Consider the following 18547-nt stretch of genomic DNA (forward strand, 5'->3'; position numbering starts at 1 on the left):
CTGGTCTTGAAAGAAAATGCCTAGTCCTCAGCGCCCGAGACCGAGACAAGACCAAGACCAAATGTGATCGAGTCCGAGACGAGACCGAGACCATCAATAAATGGTCTTAAGACCGGTCTTGAGAGCAAGACCAATTTCGAGTACCACAACACTGCCCGAAGCAGTGTGTTTTAATGTCAGACACTAACTGCGTTTCCATTCACTATATGCACAAAGAAATTTGACAATTTAGGAAAAACTTTTTCGATAAAAAGTTTTTGGAGCTAGAATGAGGTGGTTTTTCAGCTGCGATGACATTAACGTGTTTTGCAAAACCTTCAATGGAAACACTATTTTCACATCACACGAGTCATGTGATCAACAACCGGATGTTGCTACTGGAGGAAACAAAGAAGACGACAGGATGTGGTGGGAGGATGATGACGCGATGAATTAGTTCGTGACTTTAGCGAAATATCGATAAAGTTCTGCACACATTTGTAATAAAAACGCAGCTAATGATAATATCTTCGTTTATTCAGTGTGTAAATATCTGGATTAAACTGTACAAAGCTGATTCACTCTGCCCTATAAAGTTATTGCACAAGTAACCGTAGACTTTAAAATAATAACAAGAGGTCACCTTGATGGTGCTGAGATCCATCGGGTGCTTGATGATGTCATGGTAGTCGTGCAGGCCCAGAGCTTTGGCGTCGACGGGTTTGGAAAAAGGCCAGGCGTACGCCATGTGCTTCTTGGACAGCATCTCTCTCACGAGTCGTGCGCAGAAGCGGAGCTGATCCTGGCGCTTGGAAGTCGCCGTGGCGCCCATCTCCAGGCCCCCGCCCATGTGATGTTGGGAGTCCGGCTGCAACGAGTCCCGTTTGGGCTGCTTCGACGGGCGGGCGCTGTCTCGGCGAGGCCGGGTCACGTCAGACACCGGGGGCGACTCACTCAACTGGTCGTTGGCGGTGGGGGTGGTGGTGTCCGCTTTCCTCTTCTGGCTTTTCTTTTGCTGTTGATGGGGAGTTGGGGTTTTCCGTCAGAACAGAAACATTTGGATGCGTGTAACACAACGAAATGTGGAGTCATTGGTTACCTTGATGAGGGCCGGGGAGCTCTGCAGCACCGGCGGAGGATGGAGGCCTGGGTGCGTCATGGGTGGAGGGGGGACAGAAGTCATGCCTTGGGGTAGGACGTCAGAGGTGGAGAGGGTGAACTGGGGTCTGAGATGTGAAGCGTGGTTTGTGGGTGTGGGAGGCACCCGTGGGGGTTGTGTCTGGACTTGGGAGGGGGCCAAAGGCTGGGCTAAAGCCTGCGGTATGGTTTGGGGAAATGGTTGAGATAAGGAATGGATTATGGGCTGGATTAAGGGCTGGATTAAGGGCTGGGTTAAGGGCTGGGTTAAGGGCTGGGTTAAGGGCTGGGTTAAGGGCTGAGTTAAGGGCTGAGTTAAGGGCTGAGTTAAGGGCTGAGTTAAGGGCTGAGTTAAGGGCTGAGTTAAGGGCTGAGTTAAGGGCTGGACGAGGGGCTGAAGTAAAGGTTGGGTTAAGGGGAGGGTTGGTGTGCCACGGGTGTGTGGAGTGGTTGGGGGCGATGAAAAGCCTCTCGTATGCGGGGTCGTTGACGGAGAGGATGACTCTTGGCCTGAATCTGACATAGTCATCAGAGCTGGAACGAAGGATGGACGTGTGAGGACAAGAGGGAAGAGAAATACCAAATGAAATGCTGTTTTCAGGGTTCCTACAGCTTAAGGCAAGTTAAATTCAAGACTTTTTAATGCCAGTTGAAATAACATTTAAGACAAACTTCACAGTAAACACAAATGAAAAAAACAAACAAACAAACAAACAAAACAAAAACAAAAAAAAGACACCCCAGTAAGCAACAATTTTCTCCCAGGTTTTCCCCAGAAATCTTGCCAAGCCTGGTGGTTGGGCCACTAGGGCAGTCGTTCATCCAGGAGCCGGTTGTGTTTTTGAGGTAAAAACGTTTAAAGCTGACAGGAAATTTAAAAATACCACTTGATAATTATCTGTTATTAAAAGATTAATGCCTGAACACCATCTATAAAGTCTTTAAAAAATGCAAACATTTTAAAAAGACTTAAATAAATGAGCAATGTTTAGCCTGGTGGGGGCACAAGTAAAGCCTGGCTTATAATACACTGAGGGAAACCATGTCCTCCTTGTTTTTTTTTTAACATAGGACTGGACAATTTGGTTGAAAAACAGCACAAAATAAACATTTAATCAGTCAATAGATAACTATTGATTAGTTTTTTTATTTAAATATTTGAAATCCCCCCCAGTGAAGACCCGCCTCCTGGCTCTGATTGGATGTTTCTAGTTACCACTGGAAGCAATATGAGAAGGCAGAGGAGCTCGATTTTTCACAGATTATCTTTCATTCCATCACAAATTAAGGACAGTTTCAACAAATATGTAAAAATATTCTTTTATAAAAGTTACATACTGCCGCTTTAAGGCCTTATTTTTAGATTCAATGCCTGTCGAAACTTTTTAGGATCAGAGGGAACCCTGTGTTTTACACATGTAAGACAAATGACATCATTTCAAATAACAGAAAATTACACACCTGAAGCGCTTCAAACAAACAAAACCTGATTTAACCATTAAAATTTTGTTACACAATGGCAAGTTTAAGCCTGCATGTGTCCTGACAAGCTTAACGAGTCAGGTTAGCACCATTTACACATCAGTGAAAACAAGTCTTCTCAGGTGCTTTTCACGTTGCATCTGCCAGAAATCAGATGTTCGTGATTAAACATGTATTTGAAGATAAATCTACTCACAGGGCTCTCGCCTCCCTGCACGACGACCCTTACTGACCACGGCGATCTCCGCCTCTTCCTGCGGCATCTCTGTGATCTTCTGCAGGAAGAGCTTTTCCAAAGCCTCGGCCATAAGGACGATATCATCCCCAGGCTGCAGAAGTGAGAGACAATATGAAAACCAGAGCGCGTTTCAGATTGACAGCATACTTTTACAATGAAATCCAATACATCGAGATTTGAGGTTGCGACGTGACAAAAAGTTTAAAAATGGAAAAATTCTGCAAGATATAAACTTATTCTTAATTTTTTTTAAATTTTGCTCATAGCAGATGAACTAAAGTTCTGTTTTTCTGTACTGTTGAAAAAGAAGAACACAATGTGTCGCTCGTGAAGGTCAAGTGTGATTTCAGCGTGTGACCTCGTCTAACCTTGTTGTAGATGTAGCAGTTTGTGAACATTGTGTTGAAGTCTTGGATACACTCCTGGGCATTCCAGTAGTAGTTGTTCTCCAGACGTTTCTTTATGGTGCCCATGTCCATAGGACTCCTTATTATCTTGTAGTAGTCCTTTGGGGGGAGAAAACAAGGTGAAAAGTAAAGAAAACGACAACTCTGTGTAAGGTGGACTGAAGAATTCCTAATTAAATAAAAACTGTCCATATGATCAGGATTGTTACTCTTACTATTTTCTCCACTGTATGTTCAATAGGAGTAGCAATACATTTGAAAATATGATTAAATGCAGTTACTTTGTGGAGCTTGGTGGTACAAATCATATTTCTCAATGTGACTGGTGTCCTAAAGAAGCATATTACAAATGGGAATGTTTGTCAAGAGCAGTATTTGTGTTGGCAGGGTTATAATTGCTGTAACACAGTCGCAGCCATACAGTAACCTACATAAAAAAAAGTAGTGATAAATTGTTCTTATAGCCACTTTTATTGTTATCAAAAAAGTACCACAAAATATGATAAAACTGAGTCCATATTGCCTCATTTATACACTGATCACTTAAACTAATCATCAACTAAAAATAAAAGCTTCCACTAAATATTTTCACACATTAATTCAATATAAAACCCAACTACTACAGGAACAAAAACAAGATTAAAGGAGTCATATCTACACCAACAAACTAATCTGTTTTCAGCTAATTATTTAAGTATTTAATAAGCTTTACTCTCTCAATTCTGATTTGTTTACGAATAGAAACCAGCTATTTGCACGGCTGTGTGGTGTTCGCATGTAAAATGAAGTTGGCAGCAGCGTCTGCGGCAACACTGGCTATACATCGCAACTTCAGGTACGTAAAAAATAAAGAAAACACTACTCACAGGCAAATTAAGTTTCACTGCGTCTACAGGTGCTTGGAAGGGCCATGCAAACTGGTGTTTCCATAATGTCTTCAACACCACTTTAAGCAGATACTGAAAAGAGCACAGACAAAACAAAAGGAAAATTATTGGTTCGAGGGGAACTGCAGGCTAATGGGGGCATGAAGACGAGCTGAGGTGAAGCTACCTGGAGCTGGTTGGTCTGTCGTTTGGGTCTGGAAGGGTTCCATGTTTCCGGAGGAGGGGGGTTGAAGGGGAGAGGCGGCGTGGCGGGAGGGAGATGCTGGCTGCTGCCCGCCTCCAGTCCGTCTCCCATCACAGCAGAGGGTTGCAGTAGCCGAGCAGACAGGTGAGATGGGTTGGACCTGGCAGGGGCAGGTTGCAGTGGGGGGAACCCCCTCAGGCCATTACATTCCTCCTTTGACCCTCTGAAAGGACGATTGTGGAACAACATAATTTACTGCTGGGTTTCTGCTCAAACCTTAAAGGATTCTGGGTGTGGCTGAAAGAAAAAGACTCAACTTTCTGAGAAAAACTAACAACTTAGAGTAAGAAACTGCAGCCAACTGTTTTTATGTACTTTGTGTTTCAACACTTAACAAGGCTAAAGAAAATTACAAAATAAAAGGTGTGAACTTCTTAAACTTCACTGAAAAGTGCTGATAATAAGTAGAGATGCACCGATCTGATATTAATATCTGTATCAATACAGATATCAAAATAAAATCTACATTGGGTATTGGCGACAATGTGCCCAATCCAGAAGGGCGGATCTATACAGCCTAATTCTATGCTTTATGCTCTGAGTGACGTCATGTTCTATTATTTATTTTACATTACATTTATAATTTCTAATTACACTTTCTGAACCAGTTGAAAGAAGGTTTGTTGCAGTTTATTTTTTACCTGTTGCTTTTCTCAGTTTCAGTTTATTATATTTTAGATTGGCTGTTCTCCTAATTGAACTAATTGAGTGAACAAATTAAAGTAATGTTTTTACAAGTTTGATCAAGCTTGTGAATCTGTGTGTGTGCTGTACTGGCGCAGAGCTAGCAAATGAATTTTTAATCCGGTACATTTATGTCTGTATTTTAAAAAAACAACAACAAATGAAAGTCAATTCAGCACCGTTTTTCTGTATCGGATCAGCCGATATTAAACCTCAGATGTCTGTATCGGTATCGGATGTAAAAAAAAAAAAAAAAAAAATCCCTACTGACAAATATTACTGCTGGTTTGGACACAAAGGAGTAAATACAGCTTCGACTCCAGATAAAATGCAAACACAAGACAACATTGCCAGTAAACATAATTTCAACTATGCAAAAAACAACAACAAAATGTTTCATTGTGCATAAAGCATGGCACAAACTCACAGCATGTATTATTATTTGTAAAAAGCAAGAGTGAATTCTGATCATTCTCCCCCAAAAACAAAAAACAAAGCACAGCGTTACCCAAACACTTCAATAAAGCCTCCACGCTGCCAGATGAGGGAGTGACAGCCCTATGAAGGTCCACTTACAGTGGACACCAGATATTAACATCAATTCTATAAAAAAACATCTTTTTAAATTCTGGCATTGTTAGCAACATTTTTTCGAGTGCCAAAACCAAGAGTATTTTTATACTTTCTTCTTTATTTTTTCATTTTGCTCTTCTTATGATCTCACACAAACTAATAACAGATATGGTTCAATTTAAATCAAATATTTTGAATTCTGCTCAATCATTCAAGAATTTAGCAAACAGAATTGATTTCAGCAACTCTAAATGATCTCAAACAGGCATTTAATCCTATTAAAGCTATTAAACAGTCAGTAAAGAAAATGTTTGTGTATATATGTATGTAAATATCTAATCTCCGCTGTATGCAGACGGTTTGATGCAGAGACGTCACGAAAGTGTGCGAGTGTCTGATTTAAAATGCAACACTCTGGGACTAGTGCAGCGGACTGCGCCACGCGCCCCATTTCTTTCCATAAAGATACGCTCGACATATTGAGGTGACGTGCACCTACAGATCAGACCGCCGGACCTCAACCAACGGTAGTTTCTTCTGTAAAGGTGACGCCTGGAAGTGGAAATAAAAATTAAAAAAATTGAGAGGGAGTCACACGTCACCGATGGGATTTAAACTTTTTAACGTTTTTAGACACAGATTTTACATGTAGTTCTCTAAACCCAGTCTGCTGACTTCCACTCTGCATCCATGTGGTTCTGTGATGGCAGCTTTAGATGTGAAAACTCCCATGAGCGTGGAACGCAAGCTTCTCCGTTGCCGATTTGTGAAAAGCCAAAGGGAGCTTAGTAAAGATTTTATTCTTTCGGCTTGCTTTTTGACGTAGTACTAGTGATGTTGCAAAAAAAAAGAAATTTCACGGCTTGAAATTAGGCTTCTGTCTCTTTAAGAAACTCGTACTCTTTCTGAAACTCCACCTTCAGTAAATAATCACAACATGGCTCCTCTATTAACCTTTTAACAATATTTTTACCAGCGACGCTCTGAGAAGTAGCTCATATAATGACCTCAAGTTCCACTAGATGTTTGCTAATTGCTGCTGGCTAGTCTGAAGGAGCAGAGAAGCTCAGAAGCTTAGAAACTGCAGCTCCGAGGAAGAACCAGGCATCTCATGAATTTCTCAAACATGCATGAGAGACTCAAGGGAGGTATGTTTTTGATAAGGGAATAACATTATACATGATGTCAAGTTAAAACATTATACATGATGTCAAGTTAAAAAAAGCTTTTATTTTAAAGCCCCTTTAAAATAAAAGCACAGCACCGCTTGGTCTTGGATCAAACATCAATTCCATGCAGGTTTTCCCAGGAGACCATTATAACTAAGTACTCTGCAACAGCCAGTCGTCATTTTGGTGCAGCTGAACAGCAAACTTTAAGTTGGCCTGACTAAATCACCAAAGCGAAAACTTTGGATTTCATTAGATGATGCTAGCGTTGACAGCAGTGCTAACGTTTTCTGCAGCTTTCAATGTAACAGGTTTTTGGTGAGCTCCTCTCAGTTTACGCTTTAAACTTGAATAAATCGCTGGCCCAGATTTTGTAACATCTCCTGCACTTTTGTGTTGCTAATTTTGACCCGATCTGAGAAACGATCTTTGTGAAACTCACATGGTTGATGCTGTGCCGCTGTGGTCTACTCCACTAGTGTAATCATATCTCAGTTGGTGAGGCGGCACCTTTCTGAGAAAACTCGGGATGCTTTCCAGCGACACGCTGTGAGTTCAGGGAAACCACAACACATAGAGAGGCGAGTGTCAAACCTGCGAGAGAGAGAGAGACACACAAGAGTGAGCGCCAGGGGTCTAAGACGAGACATGTCCGATATCGTTAAGTAACCAAAGAGGGTAACGTTGAGTTAACCAATGGTGGTGCAATCTAGTGTACATGAAAACAGAATAATAAGTCGATACTGTGACCAGCAAACAGAGTTGTGTTAGAAAACAAATCTAATCAGAGTTTTAATTAGACAGATTTGTTGATAAATACATTAATTTCATTGTGCAGTTGAAATCTCCATTTCTGAGATCTCTTTTACTTGCTATTGCAAGTTGTAATTTTTAAGATCCAATAACAGAATGGGGAAAACATACAATATTCATTAGTGAACACAAAATCCAGTTTCCACCAAAATAGGAACAGACTATTTCATAATTTGACTATAATTTTTACTCCAGTCATTTTCTATTTTCAACCACAGTTCTAAAAAGGTATGGCTTTAAAAACAATTAACATACTCTTCATTCAGTTTTTAAGTCTAATAAAAGTCAAAGTTAAAGTTTGGAGCAGTGGTGATGCTTCCCACTTTGCTCTTCTTTCAGTATAAAGTCACTATAAAGTCATTTCTCTTGTTTATGAGAAAGACATGCATCATATTCATCATTCAAATAACAGGAGTCCCGTCTATTACAGTTATTAGGGTAAACAAAAGATTGCTAGCGCAAAATCTGGAGCAGTGCGCGTTTTTAGCTTAGAGCAGGTTAACCAACAATGCCAATCGCCTGGCAAATTAGCTAGCATTAGCTTTCGGTTAGGGCTGGATGATATTAAAATGTATAACTGTGATATTAACTAGGGCTGTAGTGATACAATAATCTCACGATACGATACAATACACAATATTCTGCTCACGATACAATATATATTGGGATATTCAGCAAATGAATACACTTTTGCAATTTTCTGAAAGATTTTAGAGGGACAGAGTGATTTTGGTGACATTTTGTGACTGTTATAGAGTTGGATTTAATTAATTTCACTGAAAACTGATTAAAAGCACCAACTACACAATACCTGGCTCTAGTTGGACATGGAGTTAATGAAGCTGGACAAAATGAATCAAAGAAGTGGTGAGAAAACATGTTTATTTTAATTGAAACGGTATAAACTGTAGCTTACATGCGTTTGTAAAGTAAATAAAGTGCACCAAGTACCCTGCTCTGAATAGTTTGATACCTTTTTAACCTTGACACTTAACATCTGAAGGAATCACTCTAAGCCTGATGACCTAATCACTCTCCCAGCGAAGCAAGCAGTGAGTGAGCAAGGTGATAGTTGGATGTTGCGATACTTGCGGATGACTATCAATTTTTTTCTAGGAAAGAAAACATCAATATATATCGCAAAATCGATATTATTACACATCCCTAATATTAACATCTTATCATTCGTTTGCCGTTGCTCAATGTATATTTTCAGTATGCTCAGTGCCATTCTCTGGAATAACAGCAAGCTTTTTTATTTAAATGCTTCAATTACATCAGCAGGTGTTTATTGTATATTTTGATTCAGTCCTCCACTATTGTGTGTGTCATTAAAGGATATTTAAAATGGCCTACTTTTTTGCTGACCATTTTATTCAACTACTTGTGACTAAAATAGAATTTAATTATTTATTTCCAAACATTTTTAGCTCAGAAATAATAAAAAAAAAAAGTTATGTAATGTCAGAAGCACACTTTGTAAATGATCTCAACAGACAGCCATTTAATAAGCAATTTAATAATTTTTGGGTGTTTTGGTTTTTAAAGTTCATGCTTAGTTTTAAGGTGGCAACATTTTAGTCCTTGCTTTTATTGTTGGAAATATATCAAAAATAAACAGCGAAATGATCCCGTAGAATGATGTATGGATTGAATAAGCTGTATAATTGATCATTTTCCTTTTATGCTCATATGGACCAATTTGTGTCAGTTATAAAGATGATGATGAATCACATTCTAGCATTTTTTTGTATGATTTGGGTTTACATAATTCTACAGATTTCACTATTTCAGCTTTCAACACTGAATTTCATTTTAAATCTTTAATATATGCATAATCTTGATATCATTTGAAAGTTTTTAATCATTTTTTCAATAACATACTATAACTTGAGACCAATATTTTGTTGACCTATGAATGATGACTTTGTCAAATGGAGATAATTTTGCAAACAGTCTAGTCAAATCAGGTATTTTAAGAGCGACAAATTGTGATATACTCTTAAATTAATAGCACAATGTTTAATATAGCACTTGATTTTTAAATATGGTTATGTTCATAGCGTTACTTAAAAAAAATATAAGATTCTATGATAAAGAATACATTGCGTACTTTAAAGAAGGCCACAACCTCTTCACACCGAGGTAATAATAAACTATATTATTTTCGGTTCGCCACCATTAAATTTGTCTATTAAAATTCATAACGCAATTTGACCCAAACAAAAACTTAAAAACCCAGCATGCTGCAAAGCTTTCTTCACTAACCTTCCATGATCGTGGGTCGCCGTGTTCACCGTGATCAAGTGACAGCTGTGTACGTAAGGAGCGTTTTAGAATACCACTCCGACAGCACTGGTGGTATTCTCGAAACACCGTACGTCGCGCTTCACATGAGTTTCTGCGCCATAGTGCATAATCTACGCACCCATTAGGACGTAACTTATGTCACGAATACGGCCTACGGGGCTACAAACAAACAGCCTAGCAGCTAATTGACTAGCGTCCCAGCGACCTGCCGCTAACATGTACACTGACAGCACCGAGTGACACCTGTCACGTAAGTCACCTCAACAAAAGTACCTAGACGTGGAAGATACGACACAGAACGTGCACGAGGAGACGAAACCGCACACAAAAATGAGGGAGAACGACATATATCCCGTGTAGCCAAACCGGTACAAGGCCTGAGAGGACAGCTCATGCTCCGCTTGCTGAAGCACTCACTGACAGCGCGGAAAATACACCAACGAAGACAATTTTAAACACTTCAGCAGACGCCCATAGTCGTACGCTTTCGTTTGATATGCAGCCGTCATCCAAACGGGACCATTAAAGTCTATTTTTACCTTGTTCAGTCGCTTGTCAGCGCCCGTAGACCTTCCTCGCCCCAAATCCAGAACAAACAGTCCCGTTCGACGTCGATGACGCCAGACGTAAAGGGGGCGGGGCGAATGTGTGTCAGACGAAAATGTCACCTACAGGCTCGGTCCTCCCACTGGTGCGATCACGCAACACCTCGTAATAGCTCCCGTCCAGAAAAAAGGCTGGTGTAAACTTTAGACGAACTGAGCGCCAGGGGACTTCTACTTATTTTTGATACAAATGGAACCCCATACGTTATCATCTCCAGATTGTGATGACTAGAGAATCTATTTTTATTTTAGCCCAAGTTTTCATTTGAAATTTCCCCAAAAAACTATAAACATGCTGATTATGCTCTAAAAGCTATTATTTAATAAACAAAGGCAGTTATAATTCCAACACATACAAAAACAGTATAATATTGTTAGTTAAAATGTTTTTTTATTAAATGTACTCATTTTGTTTTTATTGGAAATTTATGCAACAAACCAAATGACCTGGTCCATAGTTGTAAAGTGTGAAAAATGTAGTATAAACAGATGGAATCCATTTAATAATAAGGTGACATCTGAAGGTAAATTGATATAGATTTTATCAGAGTATCAGATTAAAAAGAGGCTAATCTATATGCATGCTGCTCTTTGTATTTTGGGATAATTCCTTAAAACATTTCACCTTACACTTAATTATATACCATCTTGAGATATCACCTCAAATACAAACAATATAATTTTTAATCAATACATCAAACTCAAGCAATAAAAAAAGAGCTGCATAAAATGTTAGAGCACAAAAACACTCAACCATAATGTAGATTAAAAAAAAAATCTAAAACTTCAAAGTTTAAAGGAACTATTTAAGTTTAAGTTTAATTGAGACACACTGAGATAAAACAATCCTGAAAGATGGCAAAGAATCAGAGATTTGTTTTGAATAAGTTTATTTCTCAGTTGGAACAAATAGTCACATCTTTTTTCCACCTATTCTGAATGTCAACAGTTAAATTCACTGCAAGATTAAAAAGCTCACGTTGCTGTAAAATTTCAGTTGCAGATCACAAATAGGTCAATTCTGGGTCACCATGCAACTACAAAAATAAAATAAAATAAAAACAAAAAGAAAACAAAAACATCCTGTAACATTACAATACTGATTTCTTATAAAAGAAATTAGAAATATTCAACAAAAATGACAAAAGTTTGATATTTTCACAAATATTGCCTTTGAGGTTTAAATAAAAAAAAAGAAAAGAAGAAATCTTTTTGATTTTGATTTTGTTGCATTTTGAATCAAAATGCAACAAAAAAGAAGTTTTTGTTGCATTGAGAGTGAAGACAGCACAAGCATTTATTATTCGATTTAAGACTGGAACCAGCAAGGCCACCTGTTTGTCCCGAAAAAAAAAGCTACTTTACAAGTTCATCTTAAACATAATGGAACGCAGTCATGCATCAGAGCTGCTTAAAGGAACGTCGCCACTTTTAGTCGAGCTTAGTGAATAGTAGTACCTTAAGTGGAAAACTTATTCCTAATGCAATGTAAACCAAAGAAAAACAGCAGAAGTATGTACAGCTGATGTAACTGGACTGATTCAGCAGCTAGTCCAGATATATTCACATTAAAACGCTCTCAGGAAGGAAGGAGAGCTCATTCTTGATAATCCTCCGCTCCTTCCTCGTCGCCATGGAATCCCTCTTCTCCTTCGTCGTGCACTACGTATCCCTCATCCTCCTCTTCCTCGCCTATCTCAAAACCTTCTTCTGCTCCATGGTTTTCCTTCGTTTCCTCTTCCTGGTTCTCTTCCTCCAGCTGCTGCTGCTGCTCTTCATCCTCCATCCTCTCCTCTTCCTCCCCCATCCTATTCTCTTCCTCCCCCATCCTATTCTCTTCCTCCCCTGCAGCAGCAGCAGCTGCTGGTGGTTGTTCCCCCTCTCCTTTCTGAGCAGCTTCTCCTTCAGCCACAGACTCATCATTGAGCTCGGGGTTTTCTGGCTGACCTTCAGCCGCCTCCCCGGTCTGCTCCAGCTCTGACACGTCCATCGCCATGGAGTCCTCTGGGTCGTGCTCATCTTGGTTCCCAGTGAACGGGTTCTCACCCTGGCAACGAGACAATACTTCAATGCACATTTACTACAATGGTAATGAGAAAATAAATTGTAGTCACGATTACTTTATGAATAGGGGAAAAAAAATTCATATTGAAATATTTCACATTTCAGTAATAGTGAAGAAAACATAATGATTAACAGTTAATAAAACATATAAACAATAAAAAAAAATAATAATGGAATATAAAAAGATGAAAAATTGTAAAACATAATGGTACATAAACAAATCTAATAGTACCAAAAAACAGTAAATAAAATGCTAAAATAGTAAATAAAACAATTGTTAACATAATAGTTAACACAATATTTAATTCAACAGTAAATAAGACATTAAAATTATAGTAAATAACATAACAGTAAATAAATCAAAAATAATACTTAAACAGAACAAGATGGTATATGAAAAATATAACAGAATTGCAAATATAAAATAGTAAAGGTGAATAAAATAATAGTAAGTAAAAAATTCTAAAAATAAATTGCAAAACAAAAAAATATAGTAATTAAAATGTATAATAAAATAGTAGTAAAAAAATCAAAAAGAGAATAAAATCAACATAAATATAAACATTATCCACATACCTTGAGGTAGCTCTCCAGTTTCTTCCCAATCAGTTTGTGGTTGAGGATGCTTCGAGCCACTGATAAACTGCCACGCTTCGCTTGCTCCATCATGCCCTTAAAAACAATGGTTTTACAGATTTTACACGGAGGGCAACAAGAACAAAGAGATTACATGAAAAATATTAATAAGTCTCCACAGAACACTTGCAAATAAACCAAAAAAGTAAATCTAGAAAAATAAAAACTTTACAGAAGAAAATGGAACAAAAAAAATCTGAAGATCTTTAAAACTATTTTTTAATATGTTTTCCAATTTCCATTGGAGCTCAAGAAAGAAAAGTTTAGAATCAAGGTGTGAAACAACTGTAAATGATCAGATCAGGTTTCAGTGAAAGCGTACCTTCCGGTTGTAGTTGTGGTCTGGAGACTTGATGTGTTTCTGAATGAGGTGGGGCTGCATGGGAATGAAGAGGTCACAGGCTCCGCAGTGCGCCGCCTCCACCTTCCTCATGAAGTGCTCCATTCCAAGCTCTGAACCACAGGACAAAACATCAACACACACACCGCTGCTGCGTTGTCGTTCTGATGCACAAAAGGCAGAAGGAAGCGCTTACCCCGGGTCAGATCCTGCTCTCTGTATATCTGGCAGATGGTGGCGCTGTGGTTCTCTAACTGGCCGACCCTCTCTGCCGTCTTCTTGAATTTGTTCTGCATGTACTCCTACAAAATGACACACATAAAACATTTTTTAATGAGGACTTTAAGGAAACGGATCAATAGGAACCCAGTTTACTTTTTAACTTCATGACCATGCGACGCCACCTGCAGGAAGTCTGTGGTTGGTTTGGACAGCTGGTTGGAGAGGAACTTAAAGTGGTCCTTGTGAAAACGGCTTTCCAGATGAGCGTCCATTTCTTCCTTGTAGAAGGAGCGGAACTTGCAGACGGAACATGCAAACATCAATCTGCCGTGAGAGAGAAAATATCGACTCAAAACTAGTGATGTCAGGCAAAGCAAAACAAAAGGACCACATAAACTTACCAGAAAATCAAGAATTTTCAAACATTTCCAGTAAAGAAAAAGCCTATTTTGCTTACATAAAAAAGAATAAAGAAAAAGAAAGCAGATTCATTTATTTAAGCCTCGCCCCCTCACCTGTCCATGAAGCCTCTTCTCTTCCTTGCTTTTTGCTGCTTCTCCTGTCCCTGGGTCGGAGGCTTCTTCTTCTCCTCCTGTTTGGCCGTAGCTGATCAACAGTTCAGACGTAACACGAATGAAAACAGGTTCACACTTCAAAAATATAGATTCTGACAAAAATATTAAAAACTCGTGTTGGGAATTACCAGTTTTCCCTTCTTCAGAGGGAGTCGCTTCCTGTATTAAAAAAAACAAAAAACAAATACATTTGATAAAATATCAAGTTTAGTTTGTGACGCACAGTAATTCCTAATTTTATGTGCAAGTGTTAAACTTTGTCTTAATGTCACAAGAACTAATATTTAATGTGCACCAGTGAGAAATGCTGTGTTCGCACAGAACAGCATTCAAATAAACAATTTGTGCCACTTTTTATATTGTATAATCACACAAACATCGAGTAGTTTTGCAAATGTTTGTAGTTAACTTCACTAACATGACGCATCTGTCATAATTCTACACCAGAAGAAGCCAGGGGTGATATATTGTGTTGCAGTCAAATGGCTGAAGCAACCAAAACTGCTCAACTTTACAAGAAAAAACATTAATCCACAGATGGCGGCATCCGTCTCTAATCTGATGTGCAGTGCTGTGTGACGTCTTTGTTCTCATTCTGTGAATGCAGGTCACACTGGGGTCAAAGCGTTCACGCGGGGGTTGATTGCAGTCACAATAAACCGATAATAAATGAATAAATATGGATTTCAGAAAAATAAATAAAAATGAAAAATAGGATTGAGCATCAAGACAAAAAGCTTTCCCTATTCACCTCAGTAGCAGCCTCCGGATTGTTGTCGTCACCTTCCTGTTTTGGTTCTTCTATTTACAACAGAATAAATAAATAGGCACAGATAGATGAGACAAGACTGCAAAAACTTCTCTAAAAAGTGACATCATCATGTCTGGGATTTCTGAGGAGTTACCTTGCGTTCCCTCCGCCTCTTCGTCCTCCGTCTTGTTCATCTTCGACTCCGGCTCATCGCCTCCGGTCTTTCTCTTCTTCTGTCCGTCACGCTGCGGCTTCATCTGCTGCTGCGAAGCCAAATTAAAACGACACGACAGGATAAAATAAAATCATTACACATTTCTAGACTTTAACCCGCACTGCATTTCTGTTCTCGCCGTCTTGAGAATTCCTCACAGAAATGCGGCCGAGACATGCAAACTACACATCTGCGTTTTGAACTTGTCTGACTTTCAGTTTCTTTAGGCATGGGCCGGTTACTGGGGTCAAACAGTAACGAAAGATTCTCCGTTATAAAAGTTTCTACTGATTCAAATCCCTTTCATGCCAGAAAAAGTGACAGAAATGAACAGAGCTTATGGAACAAAGAGCAGCACTTGCCTTATCATTTACTCAGCAGACATTTAAAGAAATATTCAAATATTAGATGCGTTTCTCTGACAAACATTTGTCAATATTCAGCTAATGCCGAAAATTTTTAATTGAGATGTTTCCATTAACAAGAAATGCAAAATAATAATAATAATAATAAATGAATAAAAAAATCCCACGTGATTAAGTTTGTTAATGTGGCAAGTCATAAAAATAATTATTACGACTGGTTTGATGCGAAAACAAGCGTTTCCGTTGCAGTTTTTGCTAAATTTAAGCATTTCCATTAAGAAAATTAATTTTTCCAATTCCAATTTACACAATTATACGGCCAATGAAAATACAGCTTATAGCTTATGACAGACTGGTAAATTTTCTAATTATGATTTAAGTAGAAATGTAAAAATGAAACAATGTGATAAATAATTGTGAGTTTTGGACTCAACACCATAAAAATCTTACTCATTTGTGAGAAAATTCTAGATTTTTCCAGACCCAAATTATTTCCAGTTCTTTGATTTAGGATAACTTTAAAGTGCAAATAAAAACATAAAAAATGGTTTGATAAAAAGATATAAAACATGAAAGGAGAAACAACAGGATGAACAGAGATACAAAGAAAGATTGATGTATAATTTGATAAAAGATGGCTCAAGTATTCAAATATTTAGTGGACAAATGAGTACGGCAAGATGGAAGGACCAAGAAACGGACGATTGAATCTCACTTTTTAGAGAGTAAAATAAATAAAGTTTGAAAATACAGCACCTTTTCTATAATTATCCGGACCTGGAAAATACACATGAAATTCCAAACTTTTCCAGGAACATTTCTCATACCGGCCCATGCCTACTCAGGAGTTCAAATTTATTTTAATTTCCCAATAACTTTCTAGTTTCCAGACGTTCATGAATGCCCCATTCCGGCTTAATAATTAGTGCAGTTCACCCACAACTTCAACTAGACAAGAAAAAAAAAAAAAGAAAAAAAAAAAGAGGCCTAACTAGTAAGCAGTACTGTGTGAATTTAGCTGAAAACATTAAAATGCACTTTTTAACGAGACTGTAAATGTTTCTTTAAAATATTCAAGATAAAAATGGTATACATTTAAAAACAAATGAACAAAAAAAAATTATAGTGGAAAAATAATCAACCTGTAGCTAATTAGAAAGCATTAAGCAGCTGGGACTAACTTGTTGCACTTCACTGGACTTTTCAGGCCACTTTAAAATCAAAAGTAGATGAATTTTAGAAGTGCAGACATTTCTTTAATTGTCATTATTATTATTATTTGTGTTATATTTCACAAACTGCTGTAGTTGGAAAGCTAGCATGGATTAGCACGTTGGGCTAATGTTCCAGCTAAGAGTAAAAGAAGGAGGGAGTCAGAAAGGGCTCAGCATTCGCCCAGCGTCTGAGAGGTGGTGGGGTGGGAGGGGTTTTCATTTGGCTGGAGGTACTTACTTTGATGAGGGGTCTCTTGCGGCCTCGCTGGCGACCGCCTCGTGGACCCCCTCCAAAATGCCTCCCGGGAAAGTCCTGAGGCCCCGGAGCAGAGCCCTGGAAGCCACCGCTCTCGGGGTACATGCGGTTGGACAGGAGGGATGGGAGCTTGCCTCTACCACCTCCTGGAGAGTGGCCCCGGTGGGACTGGCCCCCGCCGCCGCTTCCCCGCAAACCCCCGCTTAGTGGGGTGGGGTCGGACCTGCGGCCGCCAAACCCTCCTGCGGCTCCTCGGGCCCCGGCGCCCCCGCCCCTTCTGGGGGAACGTCGGCCGGCTCCGACCCATCCGCCGCCTCCGGAGCCGCCTCCCTGGCCACCGGCGAAGGAGTCTCTCATATTCGGTCGCATTTTGGCGACGCCATAGGAGGAGGAGGAGGGGCTGTCAAAGCCTCCTCCTCCCCCGAGCCCAATTCCCCCTCCGAAGCCGGAGCCGCCTCGCTGACTCATCAGCATGCTGTCCCCAAAACCGTAGCTACCGCCGCCAGATCTGTAGAGATCTCGGGAGGAGGAGAGCCCGGAGGGGCGCGAGTCGAAAGACTCGTACTCGTCAAACCTGCAGGAAGGGAGGGAGGGAAGAGGGTTGATAGCACAGCAGAGAGCGAGACAGGCAGGGAGGGCAAGCCAGGATGGAGATTTCTCCACCTGCTCTTTCCTTCTGCTCCATCATCTTGCTTTCTCAGAGTGTCCTGTCACATCCAGATGTATGCAAAAAAATAAAAAATAAAATAAAATAACAAGAACCACATTAGATCAAAACGTGATGATCTGAAACTAGCGAGTTTTCAATTTGTGGTCAGCCTTTAGACTTTAAACTCTTGCAGATTAAAGAAATGCAATTTAGTTTGGGGGTTTTACTGGCTAAAGGCTGGGAAAGAAAACTCCATCGGCAACGTCTTCAGACAGGGGCAAGCAGTGAAACATCCTGAGATGTGAGCAGATTACACAGAACACCAAATAAATGGGATGATATACTTATAATGTATATAAAAAGGGGTTGTCATTCATAAATAATGTCTCAGTAAAGCGGTAAACTCATCGCTCTGGGTAACCTAAAGCCGGGACACAGGTTAGGTCACATGGAGGATGAGGGAAACAAACCAGAAAATAAAAATTGTCTGGGGAGAAACTCAAAGGAACGCCTGACTTCAGATGAAGAGTTTTTTTTTTTTTTAAAACAAATTGAAAGATTTATATTTCCACTTCCAACAAAAGCCGATGGCACTACACAAAGACAAGTGTGTAAAGCTGTTTTTTTAATCAATAAAGTTCAAATCAAAAAAAAAAAAAAAAAAAAAAAAAAAAAAAGGTTTTTCTATAAATATTTTCATGGGGAAAATAGAAAATAATTTTTTTTGAAACAA

General features: G+C 39.2%; 2 protein-coding genes across 2 annotated transcripts in view; both read right to left on the minus strand.

Annotated features, from left to right (window-relative positions):
- Positions 1–10568, minus strand: part of LOC106946808 (bromodomain-containing protein 4-like) — a 37746-nt gene extending 27178 nt beyond the window's left edge. The window contains exons 1-8 of the mRNA XM_015031430.1: positions 10463–10568; positions 7243–7394; positions 4297–4537; positions 4110–4202; positions 3205–3342; positions 2795–2927; positions 1079–1650; positions 623–994 (exon numbers count right to left, since the gene is read on the minus strand). Coding sequence (XP_014886916.1) covers positions 623–994; positions 1079–1650; positions 2795–2927; positions 3205–3342; positions 4110–4202; positions 4297–4425 — 1437 coding nt within the window. The 5' untranslated portion in view covers positions 4426–4537; positions 7243–7394; positions 10463–10568. The remainder of the gene's footprint in view (positions 1–622; positions 995–1078; positions 1651–2794; positions 2928–3204; positions 3343–4109; positions 4203–4296; positions 4538–7242; positions 7395–10462) is intronic.
- Positions 10569–11800: 1232 nt separating this feature from the next.
- akap8l (A kinase (PRKA) anchor protein 8-like) overlaps positions 11801–18547 on the minus strand; it is a 12900-nt gene continuing 6153 nt past the window's right edge. The window contains exons 4-13 of the mRNA XM_015031470.1: positions 17148–17739; positions 15271–15379; positions 15117–15166; positions 14494–14524; positions 14306–14396; positions 13973–14114; positions 13765–13870; positions 13551–13681; positions 13169–13264; positions 11801–12575 (exon numbers count right to left, since the gene is read on the minus strand). Of these exons, the coding sequence (XP_014886956.1) occupies positions 12126–12575; positions 13169–13264; positions 13551–13681; positions 13765–13870; positions 13973–14114; positions 14306–14396; positions 14494–14524; positions 15117–15166; positions 15271–15379; positions 17148–17739 (1798 nt within the window). The 3' untranslated portion in view covers positions 11801–12125. The remainder of the gene's footprint in view (positions 12576–13168; positions 13265–13550; positions 13682–13764; positions 13871–13972; positions 14115–14305; positions 14397–14493; positions 14525–15116; positions 15167–15270; positions 15380–17147; positions 17740–18547) is intronic.

The sequence above is a fragment of the Poecilia latipinna genome, unplaced genomic scaffold (genome assembly GCF_001443285.1).
Source record: "Poecilia latipinna isolate Pla-1442-1.1 unplaced genomic scaffold, P_latipinna-1.0 Scaffold208, whole genome shotgun sequence".
NCBI lineage: Eukaryota > Metazoa > Chordata > Actinopteri > Cyprinodontiformes > Poeciliidae > Poecilia > Poecilia latipinna.